This window comes from Pterocles gutturalis, unplaced genomic scaffold (genome assembly GCF_000699245.1).
Source record: "Pterocles gutturalis isolate BGI_N339 unplaced genomic scaffold, ASM69924v1 scaffold19754, whole genome shotgun sequence".
NCBI classification, from domain to species: domain Eukaryota; kingdom Metazoa; phylum Chordata; class Aves; order Pterocliformes; family Pteroclidae; genus Pterocles; species Pterocles gutturalis.
The window spans coordinates 1-12,142 of record NW_010131090.1 but is presented as its reverse complement, the minus strand read 5'-3'; the positions used below and the strand labels follow the sequence as shown (position 1 = coordinate 12,142).

The window sequence follows — 12,142 nt, the reverse complement described above, 5'->3', positions numbered from 1 at the left end:
GTCGCCTGCAATTTCTGGAATGGCTTCACCAGCTTGCTGATTGCACAAGGCCTCTTATAAAAACTGTGAGGATGGTTAACCAACACATCCCTGCTCCTAGAGTCTTTAAACCAGTGTGGAATCAAAGTGCTTCTCAACCTGTGGACCACGAGAAGCATGTAAGATATCAGAAGATGAGCTTTCAAATGGTTGAACAGAGAACACTGATAAACCTCAAGTATTGCTTGCAAGCAAGGAGGCAAGCAAAGCGAACGGCTCTTACATAAATAAGCAAATGTTCAAAGTACAGCCAACCTTGGATTTGGTGGCAACCGAAACCCATGGTGGTGAAAGAACACAAGATGGTAGTTTGAATGCTTGAACTGTACCTCTTGTTAGGTCCTGTACAGAGGTACTAGTGGAAATGTTGAAGCCTTTGTGATGTGCAATTACCTCTGTTGTTCCTGCTAACCTGGGAATGGGGAGGGAAAAGATTGGATGGAAGGGGTCAAGCCAGCCTGAGGAGCCTTCTGTGGCTGTATTTCACCCAAGTGAACGGACATCTGAACGCAAGAGCTCCGAGTGAGGGCTCCTGCAGGCTGCTACTACCCCATTTCTTAGCACTTTGTGGAAGAAAGCTGAAGCAGCTGTCCTTTGCCACGGTCTCTCACCCCATCCCAAGAAAAGAAAACAGATGTTTGTAAGAGCAAGCAGACGGGGCAGGTTCGCAGCAGCGCAGGTTCGTGTGGCTCCTGAGTGTTTCCCAGTGAAGGGATTCCTCTTGGAGACAGCTGAGCCAATGCAAGTCTCCAGCTCTGATAGCAAAGAACAGAAGCAGCTCAGAGTGGGGAGCTGAACCCTCACCTGAGCTCATGGCTGTGTAGGAGACAGAGGCTTCCTCTGGTTCTCCAACAGCTTTTAGGCACAGACAGCGTAGAAAACCTTTGAGCCAGGTGAGCCTGCACACAGCAGGGTCAGAGTGCAATGCGGCGAGCGCGCTCCTATTCCCATTCTTATCTAAGGGGGCAGTTTAATAGATTATTCTTTCTGTGAAATGACTTGTGAATTGCTGTGCAGTCAGCTGGCAACACTGTCTCTGCCAGGTCAATAGGCCTGAAGGTAGATGCCTGGAGGGAAGGAAAGCCATGTTTTGACAACCCTTTCACAGAGGGTGTCTCATCTTCAGTACACATTCTGAATTACAGTTTGCTGATTTCTCAACGTTGCACGGGTTGTTTTTTCTAACAGGACTGAACAATAAGATGAAGGGCAGATGTCTTAAATCACTGCAGGAACTTCCTTGATCACGCACTGACTAACCCAATGGGATGGGGTTTTCTAAAGCATTTGTCAGTCTCCCAGACCTGGACTGTTTAAACAACTGGTCAGCAGACTTGAACAAAAGCTCTTAAGAAATGCAGAGCCTCTCAACTTTCTCAGTCCTCGTCTCTGCTATTTTGCTATTGCTTCTCACTACATCATATCTACAAAACTTGCCAACATCCGCTGACAAAAAAAGCAGACGTGTATTTGCATGTGTTTGCATAAATTTGCATGCACCTGGGCATAGGCCAGCAAAAGCGTGTGCTCTCTGACTTTGAAGGGATGTTCTAACAAGCCCTGAATTGAGTGATAAGTGCATTGGTGACTTAGTGTCGTGCATCAAGATAAAATGGTCAATAAAATGTCAGTTTCTTGAACTTGCTAGCAACAAAACTGTAAAAATGTGACTGTCATGTGATGTAAAAGGCTTTTTGACATCTAGAAATGTCTATGAGATGACGGAAGTCCTTTTGTAGCAAGTGAAAAAAATATGAGCTGTTTTCTGGAGTGGCCCGTCTCTTCATTATTTCATCTGCCTGCTGTTGGATGTTTAATACAGAGCAACACAGACTTGTAGTCTGTAATCAGCATCTCCAGAATATCAGGGAAAGCACGGGTCTGGGGAGGTATGGATGTGGCTTCATTCAAAGCATCACCCTGTCAGCCTGCGTTCCTCAGAGCTGACAGATGAGATTTGCAGAGGGAAGATGCCGTGACCGACCCAGGAAGGATTTGTTCTCTCTACAGGCACATGTGTGTTTAGTTTCCCAAAGCTAATACATTAGAGGCCTGCTCTGAAGCCAGCCCCTATCCATAATGTCTTTGGACTGGATCCACGAGACTGTTGGAGGCTGCGTGTAAAGCACCTTTCCCTGTCAAGCCAGCCAGCTCCTGGCCTGTGTATCAAGAAAAACCCTTTTCAGGCTCAAAGGCAGCCTGAGTGTCGACTCTCCTGTGCTGGGGTGAATTTCGTTGATTTCAGCAGTGTCTTAGTTCACAGTTAACCCCCTCAATTTTTTATGACCGTTTCAGGGGAAATGTACCTTTTATAACCTTAGCAGCACTGGCAGTGTATGATACACTTTTATTTGCACATTTTATCTCTTCCTACCCGTGGCTTTGGATAAGTCGCTCATAACAAAGGCTTGTTATCACCAAACAAATGTTCTGAAGTGGTACCATAGAAAAGTTGCTAGTCAGTTGGCAAGGAAAACTTTTTGATCAAATACTCTGTGCAACTGCTAAAGAACCTGAAAAGGAGAACCTTTTATTTTCTCTATAACTGCAGGTTACTTTTGGAGCTATTCATGGCTTTTTGTAAGAATGAGGTGATCCTCACTTTTGTGTAAATATGTGTTTATATAGGCTGGCGGAGCTTCACCTGGCAGGGACTGAAGAAATGCCAGCATTTCAGTAGTGCTGTGCCAGCTCTGTTGGAGATATGACCCAAGCTGCTTTCCTTTAACAGCCTCCCCTCCCTCCCCCCTTTTTTGAATACAACCTTTGAATAGTCCTCCTCTGTTGTTTTCTTTCTTTCTTTCTTTCTTGTGTCAACAAGACATCATTGTGTCAACAGCCAGCAAGATTTTACTTGCCCAGCATATGTCACCTAGAGCTATTGACATGGAGTTGGGGAATGGTATCTAAAACACGTTTGCAGTCCCTGGCATGGGGGATTGCAAAACAGCTGGAGAAAGAGCAGCAGAGAAATAGAAAGAGGCTGGAAGGGAGGGAGGACAGCAGTACTTACTTAATGGAAGCTGTTAGTGTCCAGAGACCCCAGTGCATAGAAACATTTTGCTGGAAATATCCTTGTCCCAACAGAGCAGTTGGTAATTTCAGAGCAGCTGGTCCCATGCAGCATGAGGCCAATAGCTGTCATATATCTGCTTTCTTTACTTCCTTGCTGGCACTCTTGTACAGACTGAATGCTACTAACCTTGCTGTAAAACATATTAATATGAACACTCTCCTTGTTGAATGCTTGCCATTTTCACGTGCTCTTTCCTTTGCTGTACGAGAACACCTCTTCTTGGCTCTGTTAAGCTCAGGATGTAGTCACCCCATTTCCACTAGAAGCCTCAAATATGTTGCCTCAACCTTATCTTCTTGTGGCTCTTTCATGTTGGTGATAAGGGGCTTTGACATGTGGCTAAAGGTGTGCCCACTCCTCAAGCAGCAGGCAGGAGTAGCTGGCACTGAGCAAGCTGTGGAGAAGGCTGGGTCAGTAGAAGTGTCACCCTCCAGTGTCCTGAGATAACACTCAGGGGCTGAAGCATGTGCCAGCACTGCTAAGATGACACCTAGTTGACACCTAGTAGAGTGTCTCTGCACAGGGGTAATCACACCTTTAACTGCAGCAAAGATGCATCTGTTAACTCCTACTTGCAAGCTTTCTGTGATCGAATGCATTTAGCACTTGGGACAACTTAAAGAACTAAAAATGACACAAACCCTGGAGGCTGCATGGGAGGAACAGCTCTGTTTCCTGATGAAGGTGGGGATACAAGGTTAAAATAACTGGCATTATATAAATATTTGCAAAGTCTCAGTAAAAAAAAAAAAAATTTAGTTACTCATAGATTTCACAGGGTGATGAAATATTGGTTGATTTTTTTGGTAGAATGAAGGAAACCTCCCTACTTGCCAGCCAGATGTGTGTGTGTCTGTTGCATCCTTGGACGTATGGGTAATTTCAGCTCTGGGGAGAGGAAAGCTTTTCAGTTAACTGTAGAAGTGTCTGGAGGAGAAGGTGAGCATACAGCTAGTTAAATTATGTATTTATCTTCACAGGTGTAGTTCTTTTTTTTCATTTGTGTTGGATTTAATATGGAGGAATGCTGCTTTCTTTCCAGTCTGGGTGCTCAGCTGAGAACCTGGTGGCTTGGCAGTCTGCCTCACCAAGTGCTATTCAAAGGAGGTGAGACACAGTCTTGTAAAGGTCTGGGCTTATGAAAGAAACAGGGAAACCTTGGGTATGATAACTTTGCCATTATTTACTTCGAAAAAGAAAATTAGCTCCTGTTCAGTTGATTATGAAAGAAAAGAACTGATATCAACAGTCCGAACTATACAAAGGGCTGCTGAACTACATCAGCCTCTCACTGAAGCTCTGCCTTCACGGGGAAATTGGTGTTGAGCAGCAGCCAAAGAAGTTTGGCACTGGATTGAACATCTGTGCAGGCCTGAGGGGCCTTTCTGGCACATGAGCCGCGGGCTAAGCCCTGAGCTTGCACAGAAAACAGAGGTTTTCCTTTTCTGCAAGAACCAGTAGAGAGTATCGCCAGGGCAGCCTGTGCAGAAGCAGTGGCTACGAAGCTGCAGATCCACCTCTGAGCAGGGTGCTGCACAGCTTTCTCTCTGGATAGTGTACTGGGTGCTGAGATATGTAGAGACTTGTTATCTCCTGGAAAGGGTAAGTAAGACCTTCCATACTGCTGAGTAACTGCTGCTTGTGTAGGTTGCTGAGAGACTCTCTTCCTCACCTTTGTGAGAGCAAGGATCGTGGATCATTAGCAAAAGAGAAAAGCGCTGACTTTTAGCACATGAGGAATGAACAGGTTTTAGCATGCGTACCAAACTCTTTATTTGTGTCAGAAAGAGCTGGCTTAATGACATGTGTTTGGTAAGGCAGCTTAGGATTTCTTTAAAAAACAACAAAGAAACAAACAGGAAAAAAAAAGAAAAAAAACAAAAACCAAAACCAAACCACCACCACAACAAAACACCCCTGGCCATGCACGACACAAGGACTAATGTAGTGACAACGTCATGTAGAAAATGCGTGAGTAGTGAAGAATAAACTGGACCGTGTTAGGCAGTGCAACTTTGCATAGTTCATGGGCAATTAAGCTGATTTGGATACAGTGGATGTGTAAAACCACATTCCCCATTAGCTATAGCAGATGTCACAGTTCCTATCCCTTCTGAAGAAGTCATCGGCCATGGCCATGGGCGGTAGGTAGTCCATGCAGTCCGTGCTGGGGCAGGGGCAGTACTGCGGGACCCTGTTGTCCACGTGCTGGGAGCCACAGGAGGTGCAGCAGCAGGTAGAGGCGGTGTATGGGGAGGGGGTGTGGCAGGACCACTCCTCTGCAGGGTACCCGTAGGTCTTGGTGTCCAGAGCAGAGGGCGGGCTGTGGGTCAGTGGGCTGAACGGAGATAGTTGAGGAGGAGAGCAGCTATCGTTTAATGGGTTGGACAGATCAGCTGAACTGGGGGATCCGGCAGCCTAGAGTTTGAGAGGAAAAAAAAAAAAAAAAAAAAAGGACATTTCAGGGTGTCATTTGAGGAAATGTGGACAGCAGCCAGAATTTCCACACTGTTGCCTTTCTCAGGAGAGTCTTGGCTACACGAGGAGATGATTCAGCCCTTGGAGACCTAAACCCAAGAGGCAGTTCCTGTGACATGAGTCTTAATAGGGAGCTTCTCTGCGAGTTAAGACAACTGATAGCAGGAACCAGGCTGTTCTTTGTGGGAAATCTACAGGATCTGTAGAGGGGACATTCCCTATTCTGCAGCCCCTCTCTAAGTTTGGCTGGGCCTCCCGGTGCTCTGCTCCCAATAGGAAACCCTGTGGAAGTCCACACAAGCAGCCTGCATTGCTGTGGCTGTACCCCATGCCCCCCAAAGCAGCCACATTCCCCAGTCAGCTCGCTGCTGATCTGCCCCAGGATGTGACTCCCTTCCCCATCTTCCCTCCGAGTGCACCTGTGGCTGCTCCCCGGGCACACAAAACTTACCTGGTTAAAGCAGAGTGAGACTGGCTGGAAGGTGTCTGAGGTGTAGTGTGAGGACGTCTGGAAAGCACCGAAGGCTGGGTCTAAGGGTGCATCTGTCTGAAGACAGGAATCTACCAGCTGCTCCAAATAGCTAGGGTTTTCTTCACAGGAGAGGCAATTCGCAAACTGCCACGATGGACAATAGTTGGGAACAGAAGAGATGGGTTCTGCATCACAAGGTGCTAGGAGAGAAGGTAAACCAGCAGATTATTCAGTGTCTGTCTCCACAAAGGGCAGGTGTTGCCCCAGGTCAGGTTTCAGTACTCTCGTATGTTCAGTTGCCCTGTAGATTTAGACAAAGAAAAAGGTCCTTCAAGTTCAGGGTGAATTTTCCAGGGAAGCAGACACCAGGAGGAAGATGCTCAAAAGTATGCAAATGACTTGGGAACTTTAGTCGCCTTGGAAAGCTCCAAAGCTCTTTAAATACTGCTGGAAACTCTTCTGGCTCCAGATATTCTGGACGGGCATCCAGCTTAAAAACTCCCTCAGACTCTTGACCCTCTGGCCTCCTTTCAAATGTCAACTGGTTACAGATCTAGAAGCTTGCCGTGCACTGATTTATGCTTCACAGCTTGGCAGATGGCTTGTGCCTTTGCCTCACCCAGTTTCCAGATGCAGAGTAGCTACATCTGCAGGAAGAAGGGGATAGCAGAAGAATAATTTGCCCTTTTACCCTTCAAACAGACAGACAGGAGACAAATTTCTGAGCAGACAAAATGAAGCAAATCAGTGATAATGTGGCACTATGTCCATGCAGTGTGACCAGAAAAAGCGCAAGTTCCTAGAAAGCTGTGGGGTCGGACTCTCACTGTACTGCAACACGCTTGCTGGGGGTATGAAAGCTCAGAGCAGATCTGAATTTTCAGAATTATTATCTTTTCATGCTGTGTTCAAACATGGTTAAAAGCAAAGCTCTGTCCGTGTGGAGGGGCACAGGTGCGAGGGCAATGGGATTGCATGTGAGTAGAGTCACTCAGCGTCATCATAGTTTGCAGGTTCACGGTGGCAGTGTTCAGCTGGATGCGGTGGGAAACGAGAAGCATCCAAATACATAAACAGATGGAGACTTCCCAGCCTGAAAAAGCTTTGGTATATCTCATGTTTTTGTATTAATATAAGCAAACTGATTCCCAAATATTGACAATTTAGTAATTTCCTTGTCCATACATTGTATATATTCACACCTGCCCAACCTTTTATGTCGCTCTGCTTTGGCTGCAAATTAATTGAAGGATCTGGGAGCCCAAAGTGCTGTTCCCCCACCCCTCTCCTCTTTCCTTGGATATTCTCATACTGGAGGAAGAAACTCTTCATGTTGCTGGAAACCTGGTGCTCCTCTCACACCTGTGGATGCTGCCAGGAGAGTGAGAAGAGCTCCACTGGAGCTCAGCAAAGTGCTCCAGGGCGATCTGACCCTCTAGCTCCAATCGGACCCACAGGCTGCAGCCTGGAGAAGGTGATGCCAGCAGCGTTATTTCCTAGGGGATGAGCATCTCTTCCTGAAGGGGATCTTGCTCCTTGCTGAGGGAAAAAGAGATTGCACAAATAAGAGCATGTGAGCATGCTCCTGAACAGGGTAATATGTACCCTGCTGGCCTCACGGCATCCTCATCTGCATTTCATGGGCTCCTTTCAGGTGCTGATTGGCTGCATTGCCGGTTATCTGGTAGTGCCTGCCTCAACCAAGGGCTGGAAAGACTCTGGGCTGTGGGAAAAATTGGGAAGGCAGTGGGAAGGGTCATGTAGATGGGCTTTGTACCAACCTGGGTGAGGAGGAGACACAGATTCCGAAAACTGGATACTGCTGCTGCTGCCCCAAGAAACCTGAGAGAAGGGAAGAAAGGGCATTGTATACACTGTAATACAGGGGAGCATTTTTCTGCAGGCTGAGGTAAGTCAGGATTTCACTTCAACCTATTTATGTAAACCTCATGGCTGCAATGGCTGCGACATGGAAAACTTCCTTAGCATTGGCAGAACAAAATTCACGTGCATAACATGATTTTTCCCTGAGCATATAATGGCACTGAAGGAGCACAACACCAACCTGGTGTAAACCCCTTGATACAGGACCTTGCTAGTGTGCTCCTCCTAGTGTGTTATTACTGTTAATTCAGCAGAGATGTGGCTGCCTTTGAAACGAATGTGTTAATTTCTAGGACCATGAATTCCACAGTGGAGGGATCCCAAAGAATATGTAGGGAGTAATTAACAAATAACTCTTGAAACTAAAGAAATTGCAGGTATCCCCATGGCTGGCCATCAGACCGAGTTGCAGTACTCGCTGTTGATGTCATTTGAGAACCCACTCTAACATTGCTCCCCACTCTAACACAGCTACGTGCCTCTGTGGAAATGGACAGTCCCATTTTCTGAGGGAAGCTGGAAGCCGAAGCGGACAGATCAATCTGTTCTTAGGAACCTGACCTGCCAGAGGGGAGAAACCCACCCCCAAAAGCAACGGGAGTTTTGATGCGTATTGTTTGGGACCAGGATTTTACTCTGCAAATACAAATACAGGTTTTTTTCCTCAGTTTTAGTTCACACAGACTTACACTTCATTTTTGTTATTCAAAATGCTCTCAAGTTTGTTGCTAAGGAAATGAGCCACTGCTTCCTAGCACATCCCCATGCATTTAATTCATTAAATAGTGGCTATTCTGGGCGGAAAGTGCCTGCAGGACTGCTCCTCTTCTCTTTGGCTGCAGATGTGCAATGAGGCAGACACAGCCAGACCGCCAGCAGCAGACGTTCTCAGGTTTGGGTTTTTCCAGTGCACGGAGGCAGCTTATCCTGTTGGCCCTAACCTCTGGGTTAACCTCCAGGACAACACATCCCTTTTGCAGATCACAAAGGTAACCTCCAGCACTGCCACTTTTCACTTTTTCCTGTGTGGACAAAACAAGTGTTGTGTAAACTCGCTTGTGGGAGGTGAAAACCAGTTCGACACGCAGCCCTGTGACGCCTGGCTGCAATGGCTGCTGCCATAGGGGCCGGAGGGGAGGAGTGACCTGGTGTTTCCAAAGTTTTGTGCACTGTTCACCCACACCTCTGCGCTTGTGGCTTGCAGACTATTTGGCTTTTTTTTTTTTTTTTTTTTCTTTTGCAATCAGCTGCAACAAGGTACAGGAGGTGTGAGATGAAATCTGAAAACCATCTAAAGCTGTAATGTCATGAACCAGGAAGAAGTAATGATTTACCAACCTCTTTATGCAAATCTCTAGAGTGGCTGGAGCTAGAGGACTCCTACAACGACTGGAAGACTGAGACAGAGCGTACCTGTGTGTGTGGGGGGGTGTACACACACAGATCTCCATCCCCTCCTTTAGAAGGGGTGGGGCTAGGAGCTGCCCAGGTGGTACTGAAAAATGTTGGAGACCTGAATTTAGTCAAGCACACTTGAATATTATGCTAAGGAGCAGGATGGAGCACTGCTTAAGGGGTCTTTGCCTGTGCCTTGTTTTCTTCCTTTCTGCTAGCCAAAATTTGGGGTTGTTGCTAAATCTCAAATTCCCAAACTCTCTCCACTGCCCAGGAGCTGCTGGAGGCGCTGTACCTCTGGTGCCTTCGTTTCCTGCCTGATCTAACTGGACAAGAGCATGCCTCTGGGGTATAGGGGGTAGCTGAAAGTAGCTTCCTGGGTGGCTGAGACTTGTGGAAAAGGAGGAGGGTAGGGGAGCTTTAGTGTGCCAGAGTTTTGCACTGGTTGCTGCTCAAAGCTGCATGGGTCAGGTTGAAGGCATGCCCTGGGCATATCCTTCACCTGATGCTGGAAAACACTTTGGTGCACGCTTCAGCCCCGCCAGGCCACATTTGAAATGGGGGGTCGTGACCATGGCCTGCCTTGCTCGTCCAGCATAACGACACTGGAGTTGCTGTCCTAACTGTAAGTCAGACTGAAATTTGTCCATGTGAGCCTTCCATCCCAGGGTGAGTTACATTTCTGGAGCACTAGCTCTGCTTCCTCCCTGCACTAATGGCTCAGAACATCACCTGTTCAGATCTCTGTGGCACTTACCCTGGCTAAATGTTCTTCTCTCCCATCCTCACCAGCCTGCTACACTCAGACTTTGGCAGTCTCCTTGTCTCAGAGATTACAGGCTTGGCAAAAAAAAAGGATTGAAGAGAGAAGAGACAAAGCGGACACCAAAAGATTTCTACTTACCTCTGCACCAGTTGCTGCTTGTCGTGCTCTTCTCTGCTGCAGTAACTCCTTAACGGTAATCTTTACTCTAACTCCTTGATATACCTTGGGCTTTCCTGGAAGAATTTATGGAAAAACACTTCACAAGATGGGAGACTTTCAGAGCATACAGCAAATCCAGAATGTTTTCAAGCATGTTCCACGTGGAGTCTACTTAGAGTAAACAGGTGATTAACTGGTCACTGTTAAGTCACTTGTAATCACAGTTTATAGCCCTCTTTAACACCTGCTAGTCAAGACTGTGACAAGCAGAAATTTATGAAAAAGTTGGTCTTGATTATATTCAGTAATCATGCATGCTTTATGCTTTACTATATCCTTCTACCCGCCCCCCCCAGGTGTCCTAATACCAAGCTCCATCTGGTGCTACCGTTGAATTTATTTAAATTCCTATCTTATTTGCCACTCTTAGGACCTGAAACGTGGGAAGCACTTCATCCAGCAGACAAAGACCAGGAATAAAACAAGGGAAATATGCGGGCAATTATTCAGAGGGCTAAACAAAACACAAATAAAATTACTGCTTTCATGAACTGCTTCTTGCAAAGCCTAGATTATCTCTTTTGCTCATTCTGTACAACTCCCCAGTATTTCAAACAAACATTTACAATGTCTTTAATCCAGACAAAACCAACCAACAATCATCAGTCACTACCTGATGAGGGATTTTTAGTACAGGAAATGGTAAAGAATTTACCTGTTCTGAAAAATCACTTTCACTTGCTGTACTCATGCTAAAATACTTAAAGCCTCTGGCAGTGCTGTTTCTGTCCTAACTTGCTGCTGTTATTTTCATCCAGTAGCAGATACTACAAACCCTAGCATCATCTCATCATCAGCTGTTCCCCTGGGGAGGCCGCGGGTTGCAGGTTCCCTGTCCTATTGCTGCTGCATGCAGTAAGAAGTCAGTGCTGGATTTACAGGTTCCACCTGCACATCCAAGAAATCCCTCATTGTAGGCACTGTCCTCTTCTGCTATAACCTCTCCCTACTGCTGATGTCTGTACAGCATCTTCACCCTGTTGCCTGCCCACCCCCAACCCCGCTGCTGTCCCCTTGGGGCTCTGGTTGAGGACATGCTGTAACAGGCACACAGGTCCAGCAGGAAAGGCGGCAGGCTGAGCCAGGTCTGCCTCCAGGGGAGTCTGCTGAGCTGTGCTCTCAGCAGCTGGGGATCATTCATCTCCTATTTTTCTGTTTTGTTTCTATTCAACAAACAGAAGATGGGGAAGCTGAGGGGAGGAAAGGGTTGAATTTAACAAGAACACCTTGTTACCGTAGGCCAGGGAAGGCCCTGAGCTAGCAGCCCCTTCTGCAAGTTTGGGTGATGGCTGTGTACAGCCTCAGCTCCGGTGCGCGCAGGCAGATAGATAGGGCTAGGGGCTACACTATGAGCAACTTAAAGACAAATTAGCAGGTGAGGTGTGAACATAGCTATAATCAGGGGCTGGCTGTCAGCCAGTCCCCACCCTCAGCTCCTATGGCATAGCACGGTGCCCCAAGGATCCTGCTTTTCCAGCACCCCAAGGCCCTGGTGCCGTCTGCGTGCAGCTGAAGCGTGCAGAACAGGGATGCCCCAGCCAGCTCTCCTGAACTGGCCAGGCTGGGGATGGGCAGGGTGATGAAGCTGAGGCTGGGGATGGAAGGGACATGGTGATGAAGGTAAGGCTGGGGATGGAAGGGGCAGGGTGATGAAGCTGAGGCTGGGGATGGAAGGGACATGGTGATGAAGGTAAGGCTGGGGATGGAAGGGGCAGGGTGATGAAGCTGAGGCTGGAGGTCAAGGAGCAGGGTGCCAAGGGTGGGCTGAGGATCAGGAGCAAGGTGACGAGGGCAGACTGTGGGGACGGCACGA

General features: G+C 47.3%; 1 protein-coding gene across 1 annotated transcript; it reads right to left on the bottom strand.

Moving 5' to 3' along the window:
* Positions 1-5,194: 5,194 nt before the first annotated feature.
* On the bottom strand, positions 5,195-10,343 carry COLCA2 (colorectal cancer associated 2; the record flags this gene model as incomplete). The annotated part of the gene is made up of 4 exons (XM_010080483.1): positions 5,195-5,533; positions 6,045-6,265; positions 9,640-9,670; positions 10,249-10,343. Coding segments are annotated over 4 exons (686 nt in total), but the record flags the coding sequence as incomplete, so codon positions are not given.
* Positions 10,344-12,142: the final 1,799 nt, after the last annotated feature.